This window comes from Giraffa tippelskirchi, chromosome 6 (assembly GCF_054371585.1).
Source record: "Giraffa tippelskirchi isolate mGirTip1 chromosome 6, T2T-mGirTip1v1.2.pri, whole genome shotgun sequence".
Taxonomy (NCBI): domain Eukaryota; kingdom Metazoa; phylum Chordata; class Mammalia; order Artiodactyla; family Giraffidae; genus Giraffa; species Giraffa tippelskirchi.
In genome coordinates, this window is record NC_137280.1 from 160,624,283 (window position 1) to 160,643,107 (window position 18,825).

Sequence of the window (18,825 nt, forward strand, 5' to 3'; positions counted from 1 at the left end):
GGTCAGTGACTTTAGAAATATGTATGCATCAAAGTAACAACCAGTGGGATTAATGTGTTAAACATTATCGTCAGACAGAAGTTTCCTTCCTGTCCCTTACCCTCCCCAGATGAAAGTGCTTTCTAGTTTCAATCATGAAAGACTCATTTTGCTGATTCTTGAACTTCTCATAAAAAGAGTCATACAGTATGAATTCTTTTTGTGTCTAGCTTCTTTTGGTCAACACAAGTTTTGATTGCACACATGAGTAGTTGATGCCTTTTTTAATTGCCTGGTAGCATTTCATTGAATAGGTGGCTGTTGGTTTATCCATTCTCCTGTTGATAAACATATGGGGTTGTTTCTAATTTGTGCTTCTTAAGCATGAGTCCTAGGCTGGAATGAGACTAATGTAGCTATATAGCCAGGGCAGGAAAAAGAAGTAGCAAAAAATGAAGACCTAAATTTAGTTTTTAAATCTCAGTGATATTTTCAAATACCATACATGCTTATTTTTAGACTTTTCAGTGGACTAAGTCACAGTGTTGATAATCTTAAAAGCTGTAACTTGAGAGGGTTATTACTATTACATTTTGAAGATCAGTATAAAATTAAAAAGAGGTGGCATTTTCCAAAAGTATTATTTTGTTGTCAAAAAATGTTTAGCAAATTACTCTATGTGGCAAAAATACTGAATTCTAGTAATAACGTTTTGCTTATGTTTTCAGGCCCTACACATATCTGCCATACTGGACACAGAACCAGAGATGGATGAGCATTTTGTTTGCACCTTGTTTAATCCGACTGGAGGCGCTAGACTAGGGGCACATGTTCAAACCCTGATAACTGTTTTGCAGAACCAGGCCCCTTTGGGGCTATTCAGTATCTCTGCAGTTGCAAATAGGTATAGTTTATTCATAAGAAAACTGTCATTTCTGAAGCTAAGTTGGAAATGTGATATAAAGAAAATGCAGAGGAAAACTGATCTCTGTTATAATGGGAACGTTTAAAATGAGCTCTAGCTCATAACATGCCCTCATAACAGGAAGCATCAAAAACATAATGATGCCCTATTTAATGGTGTTGTTAGTATTCTTGTGTGCTCAGAATCCACACTCTCAGGCAAGAGCACTATTTTGTGTTTTCAATAATAATAAAATATGAACAATATAAATTATGTTTAGGTGCTCAAATTAAATGAATGACTTTTTTTGTGTGTGACTCTTCAATCATATATTAACATGATTGGGCTTTAAAAATTCCATTTAGAAGCTAACAAATATATATATTTTAATATCTTACAAATATTCCAGTAGATCAAGTTTTATTAGCATGTTAAGAATTTTCTGATTTGTTTTTTTCTTAAATGGTTTTGATTTATGTGAAAAGAAACTTAGGAATGACAGAGCTTTATTTTAGAATATGTAGTGTGAGTTACTGACTCTTAGCAGTTTCTTACTTTCATAGTATGAGATCATTGTGCTTTTTAAAATCCTCATAAATGAATGTTTTGAGCTATAGATTTTAGCTTCCCTGCTGTGTAAAATTTGTGGATGGATCTCATTTTGATTTGTGTAAATTTAAAAGTGTATTAAATATATATTAGGAATATGATATAGATATTTAATATGTAGAAATGATACACTTTTTCTGCTTTCTGCAACCATTTGTTTCTTTTAGAGCCGCCTCCGTAAACATTGAAGAAGCCAACAGCACTGTATATTTAAGTGTGTCACGTACTAATGGCATTGATTTAGCCGTGAGTGTGGAGTGGGAGACCGTTTCTGAAACAGCCTTTGGCATGAGTACGTTTAGTTTCTTGTAACAACAAAATTCTATAACCAAGAAAGATTGCGTGTATACGATTTACATTTTCCATTATGAGCTGTATCTTATGGCTCTATTGAAAATGGATTACAAATATTTAATTCTTTGATTGCATTCACAAATGTTTATTGAGTGTGTCCTGTGCCTGGCATGATACTGAACTTGTGGAGCTCAGAATTTAGGGAGAGGAAGAAATAAATATGTAAAAATCAGTTTGTAGTTTGAACTATAATAAGTGTTTTTTAAAGGTGAAGTTCTAAGTGTGAGAACATAAGGCAATGCTTCCCAGGGGGTATCAGAGTTTGAACTAAGGCTTGATGATGAGTAGGAATTGTGCAAAGACCTGAGTTAGAGGGGCATACAAGAGAAAGCAGGAAGCCAAGGCAGAAGCATAGAGCATATACATGCAAAACTGAAGAGTGGGCACTGGGTTTAGAAATAAGGGGGAGTGTCGAATTTGGAGAGCTGCTGCTGCTGCCGCTAAGTCACTTCAGTCGTGTCCGACTCTGTGCTACCCCATAGACGGCAGCCCAGCAGGCTCCCCCCGTCCCTGGGATTCTCCAGGCAAGAACACCGGAGTGGGTTGCCATTTCCTTCTTCAATGCATGAAAGTGAAAAGTGAAAGTGAAGTCACTCAGTCGTGTCTGACTCTTTGTGACCCCATGGGCTGCAGCCCACCAGGCTCCTCCATCCAAGGGATTTTCCAGGCAAGAGCACTGGAGTGGGGTGCCATTGCCTTCTCTGTTTGGAGAGCTAGATAAGACCAAATCATTCAAGAACTTGAAGGATATTATCACATACATTAGTCTTTATTTTAGGGTTATGAAAAGTCTCGTGGTCTAGGCATGAGGGAGGGCTCCCATGTATAACAGGTGGGGTGTGGTATGATCACATTTATATTTTGAAGGTATCATTCTTGGTGCCATGTAAAGAATGGATTGGCAGAGGAGAAATGAGAGATAAAGGCACAACATAAGGGCAACAGATGGTGGTAGCTTGGACTAGGTGATAGACTGGATGTGGAGAAGGGGCTGGCTGTGATTACTAGGTTTCTAGCTTGTACAGTTGGTTGGAGAGTCATGCTTTCAGTTAGAAAGGGAGTACTGACCGGAAACACTTTGGTGAGGGGAATAAAACATTTCAATTTGAGTTAACTTGTAGAAGACATTTCTTTAGACTCAGTAAAAGATCTCTGGAGTTCAGTTCTGTCGCTCAGTCGTGTCCGACTCTTTGCAACCCCATGAATCCCAGCACACCAGGCCTACCTGTCCATCACCAGCTCACAGAGTTTACCCAAACTCATGTCCATCAAGTCGGTGATGCCATCCAGCCATCTCATCCTCTATCGTCCCCTTCTCCTCCTGCCCTCAATCTTTCCCAGCAGCAGGGTCTTTCCCAATGAGTCAACTCTTCCTATGAGGTGGCCAAAGTACTGGAGTTTCAGCTTCAACATCAGTCCCTCCAATGAACACCCAGGACTGATCTCCTTTAGGATGGACTGGCTGGATCTCCTTGCAGTCCAAGGGACTCTCAAGAGTCTTCTCCATCACCACAGTTCAAAAGCATCAATTCTTCGACGCTCAGCTTTCTTCATAGTCCAGCTCACATCCATACATGACCACTGGAAAAACCATAGCCTTGACTAGACGGACCTTTGTTGGCAAAGTGATGTCTCTGCTTTTTAGTATGCTTTCTAGGTTGGTCATAACTTTCCTTCCAAGGAGTAGGCGCCTTTTAACTTCATTGCTGCAATCACCATCAGCAGTGATTTTGGAGCCCAGAAAAACAAAGTCAGCTACTGTTTCCACTGTTTGCCCATCTATCTGCCATGAAGTGATGGGACCGGATGCCATGATCTTAGTTTTCTGAACGTTGAGCTTTAAGCCAACTTTTTCACTCTCTTCTTTCACTTTCATCAAGAGGCTTTTTAGTTCTTCACTTTCTGCCATAAGGGTGGTGTCATCTGCACATCTGAGGTTATTGATATTTCTCCCGGGAATCTTGATTCCAGCTTGTGTTTCTTCCAGCCCAGCATTTCTCATGATGTCCTCTGCATATAAGTTAAATAAGCAGGGTGACAATATACAGCCTTGACGTACTCCTTTTCCTATTTGGAACCAGTCTGTTGTTCCATGTCCGGTTCTAACTGTTGCTTCCTGACCTGCATGTAAGTTTCTCATGAGGCAGGTCAGATGGTCTGGTATTCCCATCTCTTTCAGAATTTTCCACAGTTTATTGTGATCCACACAGTCAGGCATAGTCAATAAAGCAGAAATAGATGTTTTTCTTGAACTCTCTTGCTTTTTTGATGATCCATTGGATGTTGGCAGTTTGATCTCTGGTTCCTCTGCCTTTTCTAAAACCAGCTTGAACATCTGGAAGTTCACGGTTCACATATTGCTAAAGCCTGGCTTGGAGTATTTTGAGCATTACTTTACTAGCGTGTGAGATGAGTGCAATTGTGCGGTAGTTTGAGCATTCTTTGGCATGGCCTTTCTTTGGGATTGGAACGAAAAGTGACCTTTTCCAGTCCTGTGGCCACTGCTGAATTTTCCAAATTTGCTGGCTACTGAGTGCAGTACTTTCACAGCATCATCTTTCAGGATTCCAAATAGCTCAACTGGAATTCCATCACTTCCACTAGCTTTGTTTGTAGTGATGCTTTCTAAGGCCCACTTGACTTCACATTCCAGGATATCCGGCTCTAGGTGAGTGATCACAGCATCGTGATTATCTGGGTTGTGAAGATCTTTTTTGTACAGTTCTTCTGTGTATTCTTGCCATCTCTTCTTAATATCTTCTGCTTCTGTTAGGTCCATACCATTTGTGTCCTTTATCGAGCCCATCTTTGCATGAAATGTTCCCTTGGTATCTCTAATTTTCTTGAAGAGGTCTCTAGTCTTTCCCATTTTGTTGTTTTCCTCTCTTTCTTTGCATTGATCGCTGAGGAAGGCTTTCTTATCTCTCCTTGCTATTCTTTGGAACTCTGCATTCAGATGGGAATATCTTTCCTTTTCTCCTTTGCTCTTCACTTCTCTTCTTTTCACAGCTATTTGTAAGGCCTCCTCTCTGCAGGAGAGAGAAATTTGGGAATGTTCAGTGTGCATGTTGCTAAAAGTCATGGAAATTGACGTAAACACTGTACAGTGAGAATGGAGACAGAAGGGAAGAGGAGCCAGACTGAGTCAAATGGAAGGTGTAGGGAGATGAGAAGGAGACTTAGAAGACCTGGTGAGAAACCCAGGGGAATGCAGGATTGCAGACAACAGCAAAAGAGCTTTTAAAAAAGAGAGGAATGGTAAATTGTGCCAACTGCTCATGAGAAGTAAAGTAAGATGAGAACTGAAAAAATACTCATTGTCATTAACAAGCGCTATTTGTTTAGAGGGATGCAAACCAAATAACATTTTTAATGGAAGTAAGAGAATGCAGACCTCAAATGTATGTTGCTAGGTCAAGAAGTTTGGCTGAGAAGGTAGGACCTAGCAAGACTAGTGGTGAGGGGTATAGGATTCAGGGTTTTTGTTTTATTTCTTTGATTTGAAGAGATCTAGGTATGTGTAAATGCTGATGGAAAAGACCTAGTAAGTAGAAAAGGATTCAATATTTAGACGAGAAAGGGAACAGTTGATAGTGGTACAATTGCCTTGGGTTTCTCTGGTGGCTCAGACAGTAAAGAATCCGCCTGCAATGCGGGAGGCCTGAGTTCGATCCCTGGGTTGGGAAGATCCCATGGAGGAGGGAAAGGCTACCCATCCCAGTATTCTGGCCTCGAGAATTCTATGGACAGAGGAGCCTGGCAGGCTACAGTCCACGGGATCACAAAGAGTTGGCCACGACTAAGCGACTTTCATTTTCATAGCTGCCTGGAAGCCATGAAGAGATGAGCTCCAAAAAAAGGAAGATTATTGTTTCTAATTCAGAGTTAAACCTCATTATGGTTTGGGCTCTGCATGTGTTTTGTGGACGTACTTTTGAGAGAATATATTGAAGATTCTTAGATCTCAACAGGCATTTTTTATTCTTCATCAGCCCTCTTCCTGAATTATGGTGGGGAAGGATTTAACCATGTGCTTAACATTTCAGTGCAGAATATTCACGCTCTGAATGCCAAAGCTGTGGTGTTTAAAAAGTGGCAAGGCAAGACTCTAAAATATTGGATTTCTGGGAGAGGAAATCACCAATGGATAGTACATAAAAGGCATTGGCGTTATGACTTCTTGAACTAGTTATCTAAAAAGTGATCAGTAATTTACAGAGAGCCCAGGTTTCAACCTTGACATTTGTTCTTGGTATGTTAATTTCACACCATTAACTAAAGTTTAAAAAAAACTGACCTTCATATATGGGAAACTGTCATGATAATAGAACAGAGAAGGGTTTTTAAAAGGTATTCTTCATTAGGTGGAGTTTTTTTGTTTTTGTCTTTGTTTAATTGTAGCACAGAATTTTAGGACATGTATATAATGTAATTGTAGTGCAGAATTTTAGGAGGCGCAGGCTGATCAAATTTGATAGCCACTGGTAGGGAGTCTGCTTTGGCATTCTTAAAATATGTAACACGTGAAGTTAGAAACTATTGATTAGGGGGTAGTTTCAATTTAATAGTGTTAAGTTTTTAAAACCCAACATTTAGCATGTGTCCATAAAAGGTGTTTATTACTTTTAAATTTCTCAGTTGCATTTTCATCATCTTTATGGAAGCTGATAAAAATCATACCGAACATATTTCCCTTTAAAATATACATTTAATATTTATTTATAAATATACTCCAGAAAAGTCTTTGTGGGTTTAGATATTAAAATTTTTCTTGTTTTTGTAAGTTGATACTGTTAGTTACTGGTTTGAAATTCTCTGGTTTGTCTCTTTTCTTTCTTATACACACACACGCATGCACGTGCGCACTTGCTTACCATGGAAGCATTTTCGTTTCTAGTAACAAACTCACTAGTTTCACTGTTTACATAAACTTTGACTAGGTGAAGTCTGGAGAGGATTTTACACAAGGAAATCATGATTTATGTTTTTCAGGGGGAATGGATGTTACCTTTTCTATGTTTCAAAGCTTTCTGGATGCATCAGCTTCTGGCTGGTGTTTCTTTACTTTGGAAGCCTCAGTCCATGGTTTAATGTTAAGCAAATTGTCTTCTACTCTTTACCGATGGCAAGGGATTTTTGTTCCATTTGAGGTGAGCATCACTTATGTTACGGTACGCAGACTGAAATGTTCGTGTAGATTTTGGATGCCTCCTGAATTCCTGTTACTCCTTGTTTCCCAGGATTTAAGTATAGAAAATCCTAAAACATGTGAAGCTTTTAATGTTGGTCTTTCCCCCTACTTTGTGATTACTCATGAAGAAAGAAATGAAGAAAAGTCTTCTGTTAATAGTGTGTATACATTCACATCTGGATTCAAATTATTCCTGGTAAAAAACTTCACTTTTTTTGTAGATTGCTTTATTTAAAAGAAAAATCAGATTTGTGAGGTTGAGCTAAATAGAAGATGGTATATGTTCTATGTTGACATGATAAAGGGCTTTTGTAAGTTGACACACATTTAGCAAGTTGTCTTAATCCAGGGATATTTTTGTCTTTCTTGAAATGACACCAGATATGCTTACCTAGGAATCAGAATGATTTTTCAAGTTTTGAGCTTCAAATATTTACTCAGCTTTACTGTATTCAGGGCTTTTCTTCTTAAACTTTCCTTTAAATTTTTATCGTCACTATTCTGTGTTCTTTGCAGGTACAAACAATCAATATTTCAGAAAGTTCTCAAGTAAGATATTTTACTTCAGACAGTCAAGATTATTTGATTGTTGCAAGTCAAAGTGATGATTCTCAATTAACTCAGGTTTGATTCTTTTAAACTGAATTTTTAAACTGATTTTATAATTATTAAAACACATTAAAAGTGTAGTCTGTAGGTTTGGTATAAAAGAAAACCATAATTTGATTGTGGTAAAGTAGTAAAGAAGAATACAGATATTGATTAGTCACAGTTAATTTTTAAATGATACAGTCTTCAAGAGCCAAGTGTAAAAATAGGCATAAACATTTAATTAGAATTTAATTGCTCTAGAAAACATGGAGAAAAATGACACAACTGGTTTTACAGAGCTTCATCTTAACATTGCCAATGGGGCACATACCATCACCCCAGAAATCCCATATGTGTCTAATAAGCTGTAGCACAGTGTCTTAATAAATATATACTTGATAATTTTTGTCACTCCTCCAACTTCCATACCTGCTTCTCATCTCTTCACTTTCAGTTTATGACTTTGCTGAAATGAGAGCTACAAGATGGAGATTACTCATCTTCCCAACTCCAAATTCAGAAAGCCCCCAATACCCAGTCTTATTCCTCCTCCTGTTGCAATGACAGAAGTGTTTCTTCTATAAAAACTAGGCTGCTCCCATACGGGTCCCTCTTTGCTTCATAAGGGTTAGTTATTCCCTCTACTGTGTCACTAGCATCTTTCTCAGATTATTATAATCTGTGTACTAGTCTTCACATTTAAAATGTGATTTCTCTCCTGATCTCATCCCCCTTTACTTCTTGTTTCATTTCTTTTCTCCCCTCTGTAGTAATACACCTTGAAAGAATCATCTACTTGCTTTGTAAACTTCTTCATGATTACTGATGACACCTGGCTGGCACATGCAGTGGATGTTTTTTTCTGTCATTATTTTGCATTACTTTCCACTAGCATTTGACAGTCGCCTCATCCTCAAACGTAAAAAGATCTCTTCTCTCGATTTTCGGGATACCACACAGATTTTTGTTCCGTTTGTCTGTGTCATCTTTCTTGGTCTCCAGTGCTACTTCCTTCTCCCTTTGCTGAACTTGGATATCTTGGAGTTTTTCAGGTTCAGGTTTTTTTTCTCAGTTGTTATTTAAAAAAATTTTTTTTTAATTTATTTTTAATTGGAGGACAATTGCTTTCACTACTGGGTTGGTTTCTGCCATATGTCAGCATGAATCAGCCATAGGTATGCATATGTCCTCTCCCTCTTGACCTCCCGTCCCACCCCTCTAGGTTGTTAGCGCTGGGTTGAGCTCCCTGCATCATACAGCAGATTCCCGCTGGCTGTCTATTTTCTGTATTATAAGGTATGAGTTTCAGTGCTGCTCTCTCAGTTCATCCCACCCTCTCCTTCCTGAGCTGTGTCCACAAGTCTCTTCTCTATGTCTGTGTTACCATTGCTGCCCTGCAGATATCAGATTCAGTTTTGGTTCACAATTCTTTTTTTTTTCTTCCCTCTCCACTCACTCTTGAGTATTTTTATCAGTCCTATTACTCTGAATTATCACCTATAGGCTATCTTCCGAATTTACCAGTAGCCTTTTCTCTGTATTCTATCTAGACTTCCTGTCTAACTGCGTGTTGGCATGTCCACTTAGATATATTTTATGTATCTAAGATTTAACATATTGTAAACCAAACTGTAGATTTTCTCTATGAAACTTGTTGCAGGTATTTGCTTCCATCTTGGAAGATAGTACCCTCATCAAAGCAATTGCTCAAGATACAATGCTGGGTTATATCTTTCTTGATTTTTTCCTAGGTATTCATTACCCTCTAATTTATTATTAAGTGCTTTTATTGTATCTCTCCATACTTTTTTTGAATGTGAGCAGTTCTTTTCACATCTGCTTCTTCTTCCCCTAATCCAGGTCCTCGTGACTTCTCAGCACTCTGGTAGCGTTGCCTCCTAGCTGGTTCTCCAGACTCCTCTGACGTCCTCAGATCCATGTCCCAAGTAGCTGGAGTAATCTTTAAAAAAATATTAATTCATGTTGTTCTTCATTTTAAAATTATTCGGTGATTTCCAATTATGTTTGGAATAAATTCTAGATTATTTAATGCAGATAGTCAGTAGCATAATTGTATCATCTTCTTTGCCCAGCACAGTGCTGGGTTATGTCTCTTGTCCTGCAATGATTAAGATCGTCTCTTTCACCCTTCCTACAATGTTTGTCTCTTTCATCCTCTAAAGCATCCCTGTGATAAATTAAATGGTCACCCAACAAAAGGAACCTCATGATCTTACCTCTCCTGTCTTATCTTCATTCCCCCAGTGCTGTCAACTCCATTCCAGCGGGGCCAGTCTTCGTTCAGGTTGTGAAGAACTTTTTGTACCTTAGAAAATTTGTCATGCCATTCTTTCTCATTTTATTTCCTAGGGCAGTCCTAATTCTCTATCATATCTTCCTAAATGTTATGTTCAGCACTTATCTCAGATTAATAATCATACATTTATTTAATTATTTATGTGTTTATTGTTTGCCTTTTTCTACTAGTTAATAAGATCCATAAAGGGAGAAGCAACTCTGTCTATAACTTCCTGCATAATGTTTGGCTTATATGTAATTCTTTGTGAAATTAACCAGATGGCATAAGAAATCAGGTGGACTCGGGGTTTTCCTTTAGTTTTAAGTACATGAACACTCATCTGAAACCTTGTATACATTGCCACCTTCAGGAGTAAAAAGTTTAGATGTTTTATCTTTATATTCTATTGCTTGAGCTTTGAGTAATGATAATACAGCATTGCAAAGTTTCTTTTCCAGTTCTAAAGTTTTGGTATTTAAGCAATTTTTTTTTCTATTTTTGAATTTCTCTTCTCTTGCTGTCACCCACCCCTGCCCAGATGTATATTTGAAATTTATTTATTTTCAAATAACTTCTCTTCAAATCTCTGTGTATGCAGAGACACACACAGAGATAAAAAGAGGGAGAGAGCAATGAGAAAGCATCAGTTTTGATATTTTCTCATTTATGAAAGTATCTTCCTAACTAAATTAAAGAGTCCTAGAGAGTAAATGTATGATATTGGCTCCATTCTTACAAGTGCTGAGTTCCTAGTCATGAGCGTTTTGCATTTGATCATTCCCTGCAGGTCTTCAGATGGAATAGAGGAAGCTTTGTGTGGCATCAGACCCTCTCTGTCCGAGGTGTACTGAGCATGGCCTTGTTCACCAGAGGCGGCACTGTGTTTTTAGCCATTTCCCAGGCTAATGCCAGGTCAAACTCCCTTTTACTCAGGTGGTCCGGCAGTGAGTTTATTAATTTCCAGGAAGTTCCCATCAGTGGAACAACACAAGTGGAAGCCTTGACTTCGGGCGATGATATTTACTTAATTTTTGCCAAAACTATCTTTCTAGGTAAGACCATAGAGTGTTTGCAAGGCATATACAGTTGTTATCAAAAGTATCTTGCATTCACATTATGTTCATATGAAAATACTCTTGTAATAATTTTTTTGGCTGATCCGTAGAATATTTCTCATTGGATCTATTGCCTGTCAGGTACAGATGGATTTGGGGAGCAAAGAAAAACATTTTAAGTGTTATGTTCATAACCTGTAGGTTTTATGAACCACTGTGTTAAAGATATTAAAACTGGAGTTGGGTGGGTAAAGTAGAAAGAATTATGAAGATTTTACACTATATGTGCAAACAGGTAACTTTTTATATGACTGTACTTAGGATGCTATGGATAATCTGCAGTGGTAGTAAATAGTGCCAAGTGACTTTTGATGAGACCATTTAAAGCATATCTGAGTACAGGTATGCTTTTTTTCTGCTTAGTGGTAGTTTCTTAGGTAAAATTTCAACATTCCTAAGAAGTAGAACTTCAATATTCTTTTTTTGATATCAAATCATAATTAGTGGCTAAACCATGCTTATACTTCTTGTGGTGAATGCAAAAAGACTTTTGAAGTGTTTCCAAGTTGTATTTTTGTTTAATTGAATGAATTCTGAAGAAATGTCATACTATTTGTTTCTTTAATTAAATCTAACATTTTTATTGTAGTTTATTGTGTAATTTTGCCATTTTTTTTCTGTAACTTTTGCCTTCAGATTGGCCTATTATTCTGTTATTGTAGGAGATAAGAATTCAGTTGACATTTTCGTCTGGGAGGCAGGACAGTCTTCTTTCATATATTTTCAATCTCTGGATTTTGCAGCTGTTAATAAGATCCACTCCTTCATACCAGCTTCAGGAATAGGTAAAGCATTTCAACTGATCTTAAAGGAAGTGTGGAAAGCTGGAATGGTTTCAGTCTCAGTGAATTAAAGGTAGTATCATTCTAGGTACTTTAATACGGATGTAAAATTAAGATCTCTACAATAATATTTCCGGAATTCTTAGAATTTCAAAAGGAATGGACCCTGTGCTTGAGAAGAATTGGAATGACTAAAATAGTTCAGTTGCTCAGTCATATCTGACTCTTTGCAACCCCACAGACTGCAGCATACCAGGCTTCCCTATCCATCACCAATTCCCAGAGGTTGCTCAAAATCATGTTAGACTTATGTAAATCAGTGTTTACAGTTGTGAAGACACCTTCAAAGGCTTAGTGTCTAATTGGAGAAGCAAGAAAAATATGAAGAGAAATAGTCAACGTAGAGCACCCATACCGTTTGCTGTGTGAATGATAGAGCATTGGGGTGGCTCAAAGGTCGAGAAGGGCAGCTTGAGCTATGCCTGGGTGCACTGGCAGGAAATACTGTGGGCAGGGGCAGAGGTGTGAGTGAAAGAGAAAGGAGGAAGTGTCTGTGACGTTGAGGACACCGTGAAAAGCCAGGGGTGCAGAGGACAGAGGCTTGGACTCAGCCTGTGGTGATGGTAGGGTTGGGGACAGGCTACAGCCTGTGCAAGAAGGTCTGGAATGTCAGGCCTGGGGGTTGAACTGTGCCCAGGGGTAGTCCAGCAGTTCCTAAACATTTTGTTCTTAGAAACTTTTCACCCTCTTAAAAAATTTGAGGACCTTGAAGAGCTTTGGTTTGTGTGGATTATATTTATGGATATTTATTATATTAGACATTAGAACTGAGAAATTTAGAAGAGACTAATTTATTTAAAAGTGAAAAGTGAAAGTCGCTCAGTCATGTCCAACTCTTTGCAACCCCATGGACTGACCATACTGTCCATGGAATTCTCCAGGCCAGAATACCGGAGTGGTTAGCTGTTCCTGTCTCCATATTCATTGAAAAATGACAGCAATGAACTCATTACCTGTCAACATAAATAATATACCTTTTAATTTTAAAAGCAAGACCTTTATAAGAAAAGTGGCACTGGCTTTTTTGTTTTTGTAGATCTCTTTACTATCTGGTTTAGTAGCTGGATTCTGATGTCTGTATCTGTAATTCAGCCTTTTGCAGTAATATCAGTCGTCTGGCCTGTGGGAGCTCCCACTGTGCCCTCATGAGAGAATGAGAGTGAAGTAGACAGACAACATCTTCGTATTATTAGGAAAGTAGTTTTGCCATCATAGAACCTCTTAGAGGGTCTCAAGGACTCTTAGGGGTCCCTGGACTCACTGGGAGTGTTACCGATGTAGAGAAATCCTCACACACATTTCAGAGGCAGATGAAGACCCCAGGCGTGTTTTACGGCTCCATCTGCCCTCGCTGTGTAGGACATGCTGTGCTGTGTGCAGCGGCCCAGGCAAGAGGAATGGAGACTCCTTCATGGGCGGTTAGAGGTGAGGGGCTGAGTCAGGAGGACATCAGTAAGAGGACCTGTTGACCCATGGGGGTCGTTGAATTCACAGGAGTTAAAAATCTACAGAGAAAATGCTGTTGAGAAGAGGAGAAAATTTTGCACAAATGCAGGAATCTGTTTCTGGGTTTTCCTCTTAGGTCCCCGACCGCTGCTTTCTTGGTCAAGTGTTGGGACCTATAGGCACGGTCACCTTCAGTCTCCTCAGCCACTGCCCAGGACTCGGAGCTTATTTACTTCATTTTCGTGGCAGATGCTTATCTCGCTGTACTGTGCTTCCACGTGTCCTGCTCCCCCCTCCTCAGCCCTGCGTCCTCGCAGATGTCCACGCTACGTGCTCCCCTCGCTCTGGACTCTTCTGTCATTCTCCTGCCTCCGCACCAGTCCTGGGTCTGCTGCCAGCCCCCTGTCTGCCTCTGCCCTGCTCACGCTTTTCTTAAATACCTTCCCTTTACATTGTCAGCCTCTGACAGCCTGTCGGCCTATGAAGCTATTCTGTGACAGCCACCTCTGACTTTCTTCTCACTCACTCAGCAATCGATCTACTGAATAAATTCTCTATCTTACATCATGTATTTGTTTAGTTTTTATCTGTGTGTCCTTTAATTTTGCGCCTTTATCATTTTTTTCTTTTTTTTTTACTTTTCTTAGACCTCAAGTTTTCAAGTGGACTAACTACATCTACTTGAGCTACTTATTATGATTCAAAATAGTTGCCTAATGAATGTGTTTAAGGATGAAGAGTGCTGCCTGAATGGGCCTTTAATTGAAGTTATAGAATTCTCTTTCAAGACTTTAAAAAAATAGAATAGGCACACTTTCTAAAAGAATTTGTGAAAAAATTCTGCCAGAGCCTTGTTAAGGGACCATTGTGAAATCTCTTTATTTCTTTTGTTTCTGTGACTTGAGGATGCAGAAGTATGAAAAGATTATAGGTAATTATTTAGAATGGCTTATTATAGATCTCCTGGAAGCTGAAATTATGGATTAAATAATATGCAAGGACTTTCTTATTTTGAATGTGTCAAATTTTTATTAAAAGTATTAGATTGGAGCCATGACTCGGAGGATTACATATTTATTCTGGTTAATGACTTGACAGAGATTAGGGACTGAATTCTTTAAATGAAAGAGGAAGAGTGAATACAACAAAGACTGCCAAGACATATCAACCTAACTTCCCCTTCTCCCATTTTTCCTTCATTATTTAATAGATATTTCTTAGTGCCAGTTATGTGCCCAGCGTAGTGGTAAACCCCGAGAAGACGGGGTAAGCAAAATCAGGTATAGTTTTTGCCCTGAAGAAGTTTTAACGTCTAATAGGGAAGAAGGGCCATTATATATAATCACACAAATTAAGTTTTTGGCTACAAGCAGATAACTGCCATGAAAAAATAAAGAACTTGCATAATATAAAGATGAATGACCTAGCCTAAGGGATGCCCAGAATGCTTTCTGGAGGAAGAAACATTTACTTGTGAACTATAGGATGAGTAGGGGTTTGAGCATGAGGCAGGCTCTAGGCAGCAGGAGCAACCTGGGTAAAAAGGTCAGTGTCTGGGAAAGGACCAGGAAGAGGGCAGTGTGGCAGTGAGGGGAGAGTGGTCCAGGGTGTAGCTGAAGATGTAATCAGATCGGCCATAGGGACTTAAACGGCTATTGTTTTTATCCGGTAAGTATTGGGGTGCCTTTTATGAGAATGCAGTGAGGAGATGAAAAAGAGAAGGGTGCTTAGAGAGAGAAAGAGGAAGACAATGAGACAGAGGTTGTGTGTGAGAGTGAATGAGTGAGTGTGTGTGTGTTTTCAAAATGGAGTGTGAATTGCCAATGGGAGAAACCTTAGAGGCTGGTAAGGGAAGATGTCTGTAGACAAGCTGGAGGCTCTCATCACAATTCAAACTAAAAATCTTGAATGTTGGAGCTTGGAAAGCGGTAGGTGATCCAGGTACAAAGTCAGAAAAGTAGATTAATTCAGAAGCTGTCTCACAAGTAAAATCTGTGGGAGCTGATGATCAATTAGATACGGGGGTAGGTAAGGGAGTGAATGCCAAGAATGAGCCCTCAGTTCATTTGCTCAATCATGTCTGACTCTTGGCGACCCCATTGGCTGCACCACGCCAACTGGCTGCAGTCTCTCTCTGTTTCCATTGTTTGCCCATCTATTTGCCATGAAGTGATGGGACTGGCTGCCATGATCTTAGTTTTTTGAATGTTGAGTTTTAAGCTTTTCCACTCTCCTCTTTCACTTTCATCAAGAGGCTCTTTAGTTCCTTTGGCTTTAGTCATGGAACATGTCTTTGTCCACATGCACTTTTTAAATAATCTTATCCAATTGCCTTCCTTTGGGATATTTTTTCTTTCTTTCTTTTTTTTAAAATAGTTTTGCTATATGGAAGAGAATTCTGTCATCAGTACTAGTTAAAATTCTGTTCCCTGGAGTAGGTAAAAGTTTAGGAATATTTTTTTTCTTTATAAATTCTCTGTCCAATATCATAATCTTGAACAAATGTGCATGTCTATTTTCTGAGAAAGTACTCTCTGCATACATATATGTAGATTTGAGCCTGTATATTTCCTGCTCTGAATGCCTGATTATCTATTTGCTGCCTTGTCATTCTAATGAGATTGTAAGGATTTGAATAGGGTGTATCTCTAAGGGTTAAGCTACATAATCAGTGATATTCAGAACACTTCAGTTAGACTATAAAATCAGTTAAACTTGAGAGATGTGATTCATCTGAGGAGTTTGCTCTTTACTGACTGTATACCATTTTACAAAGCTTTATGAAAAATATTTGATGAGTTTAAAATTCAGGTTTATTAATAACCTTTCTTGATGTTTACTATGTAACACTTACTAAGCTGAAATAGTACTTAATTTAATTACCATAGATAAACATGATCAATAGTTCTTGATATTTAATAATGAGGATATGGGATTTTCCGTTTTAACCTATTGGCTACGACTGGAGAAAGACCCATTTTTGGTTCTGTGTGCTATTGTAATGCATAGTCAATCTCATGATATCTTCTTATTCCAGTGTGTTTTTCCAAGTATTGGAATTTGTGCATGTTTCTGACGTTTCTTCCCAGTTTTAAGTCTGAAGATTGCTGAATGGTGTATATAATGTAGTGAGCCCCCTTCTGCTCCTAACTTTTGTAGATATAATTATATGCCATGGCTTTGAACTATTAAGAGCATGCTTTCCTACCAGCATTTCAAAAAGCAGAGGCAGAATATACTGAATATATTGGCATTTATTGAATACAGAATATACTCAAAGATCATAAATTTGCTAATATCCTTAGGACACCTTTAAGAATTTATCAGATGAAAATAAAATGATTACCCCTGTCTCTAGTTAATATTGACAAATAGAAAACAAAAATAAACATCCAAGGGAAGGGAATAATTAAATATATTTTAATATTAGTAGACTAGTATCTGTGTATAAAATTATAAATCTGGATGCTACACAGCAAAATGTAAAACTGTACATAATATATATTATAAATACAGCATTAAGCTTTTTAATTAAGTTTTCTCACATTTAGACTATTTATAATTTGTTAATTGTAAATTCATATGGATACACTGGACAGAAAAATACAAAAATGAAACATTTGGTGGTAGAATTACTTGTTCACTTTAGAAAGTATCTTTCAGTGCTATTCAATAAATACATATTAGGCTGAATGCAAGAGTTTAAAATCCATTTGGGTTTTATTAGCTTTTGATTTTTTTAAACAAATTAAGTGCTGAGAGCTTCCCTGGTGGCTCAGACAGTAAAGCGTCTGCCTACAATGCGGGAGATCCGGGTTCAATCTCTGGGTCGGGAAGATCTCCTGGAGAAGGAAATGGCAACCCACTCCAGTATTCTTGCCTGGAAAATCCCATGGATGGAAGAACCTGGTAGGCTACAGTTCATGGGGTCGCAAAGAGTCGGACACGGCTGAGCGACTTCACTTTCTTTCTTTTACAAGTGGATTGTGGGTACATTGTCAGACTGACTTGATTGTTTCACAATATTTTAAAATTATTGTTTATATCCAGTTGTTTCAGAAATTGTACCATATTTAGTTACTTCAGCAATCTAAATGTAGCTTTGTGAGGTGGGAGAGTTTTGTTGCTATACCTGTGTTGGGAGCCTGTAAGTTGACATTAACTTTTCATTCTGGTTCCCTTTTCTTTCCTTCCTACAGTCCACATACTTCTTGTTGGCCAAGCTGTGTCTGCGCTTTACTGCTGGAATTCAGAGCTGAATCACTTCTCTTTTATTCTTGAAGCACCATCTGCTTATGATGCAGCCTTTGTTACAGTGAAGTCCCTTAATTCAAGCAAGAATTTAATTGCTCTTGCAGGAGCCACCCACTCACATATATATGAGCTAGCCTACGTCTCAAGCCAGTCTGACTTTATTCCTAGGTAGGTACAACATTTTATATTGAATGTCTTTATATCACCATAATTTTATATGGCACTAATTTTTAAGTCTTTATGTAGTGATGGAAAAATACACAAAATATACAAGCTATTTATAAACCTGAAGTTTGCTTATTAACCATATTTCTAATATTTATTCTTCCAGGTTAATTAATATTAATTATGTTTTGGATTAAAATTTTACTTATGAAATGTGATTTCTGCACACTTTTAGTAGTAAGCAATGTTATGAGAATTTTATGATTACTCTACTATTTATATGTCTTTAATTTGTTGTAGTAGACTTATTTTATGTATACTTCTTATGCTAGTTCAGGTGAATTGATATTTGAGCCTGGAGACAAAGAAGCTATAATAGCAGTAAATGTCCTTGATGATACAGTTCCAGAGGAAGACGAATCCTTCAGAGTTCAGCTTAAAAATCCCAAAGGAGGAGCAGAGATTGGTATTAATGGTTATGTACAAATAACTATTCTGTCTAATGATGATGCCTATGGAGTTGTTGGATTTGCTCAGGTAAAGATCCCACACTTAGAAGGCAAATGGTTTATTCACTGTATTACTCTTTAGCTGCTGTCAGCACTCAGTGATTCATATTTTGAGTGTCTTAAGCCCCTCTTTTTCTCCCTTTCCCGCTTCACCCCCTACTCTGCATTATAAGGCACATTCTACTGATGGTTGAAATTTATAGACTTGTACAATGGACACTTGAGTCACCTTGACTTGACCTTGTTTTGGTACTAATCCCCTTTATAAGATTGAATTTGAAATGGTACTCAGTTCAGTTCAGTCGCTCAGTCGTGTCCGACTCTTTGCGACCCCATGAATTGCAGCACGCCAGGCCTCTCTGTCCATCACCAACTCCCGGAGTCTACCCAAACCCATGTCCATCGAGTCGGTGATGCCATCCAACCATCTCATCCTCTGTCGTCCCCTTCTCCTCCCGCCCCCAATCCTACCCAGCATTAGGGTCTTTTCCAATGAGTCAACCCTTCGCATGAGGTGGCCAAAGTATTGGAGTTTCCGCTTCAACATCAGACCTTCCAATGAACACC

At 38.4% G+C, this 18,825-nt stretch overlaps 1 protein-coding gene across 1 annotated transcript in view; it reads left to right on the forward strand.

Moving 5' to 3' along the window:
* The window catches only part of ADGRV1 (adhesion G protein-coupled receptor V1), a 537,185-nt gene that overhangs the window by 139,832 nt on the left and 378,528 nt on the right, over positions 1-18,825 (forward strand). The window contains exons 44-52 of the mRNA XM_081504948.1: positions 708-883; positions 1,660-1,784; positions 6,839-6,996; positions 7,087-7,233; positions 7,554-7,661; positions 10,715-10,979; positions 11,705-11,827; positions 17,530-17,752; positions 18,082-18,286. Coding sequence (XP_081361074.1) covers positions 708-883; positions 1,660-1,784; positions 6,839-6,996; positions 7,087-7,233; positions 7,554-7,661; positions 10,715-10,979; positions 11,705-11,827; positions 17,530-17,752; positions 18,082-18,286 — 1,530 coding nt within the window. The remainder of the gene's footprint in view (positions 1-707; positions 884-1,659; positions 1,785-6,838; positions 6,997-7,086; positions 7,234-7,553; positions 7,662-10,714; positions 10,980-11,704; positions 11,828-17,529; positions 17,753-18,081; positions 18,287-18,825) is intronic.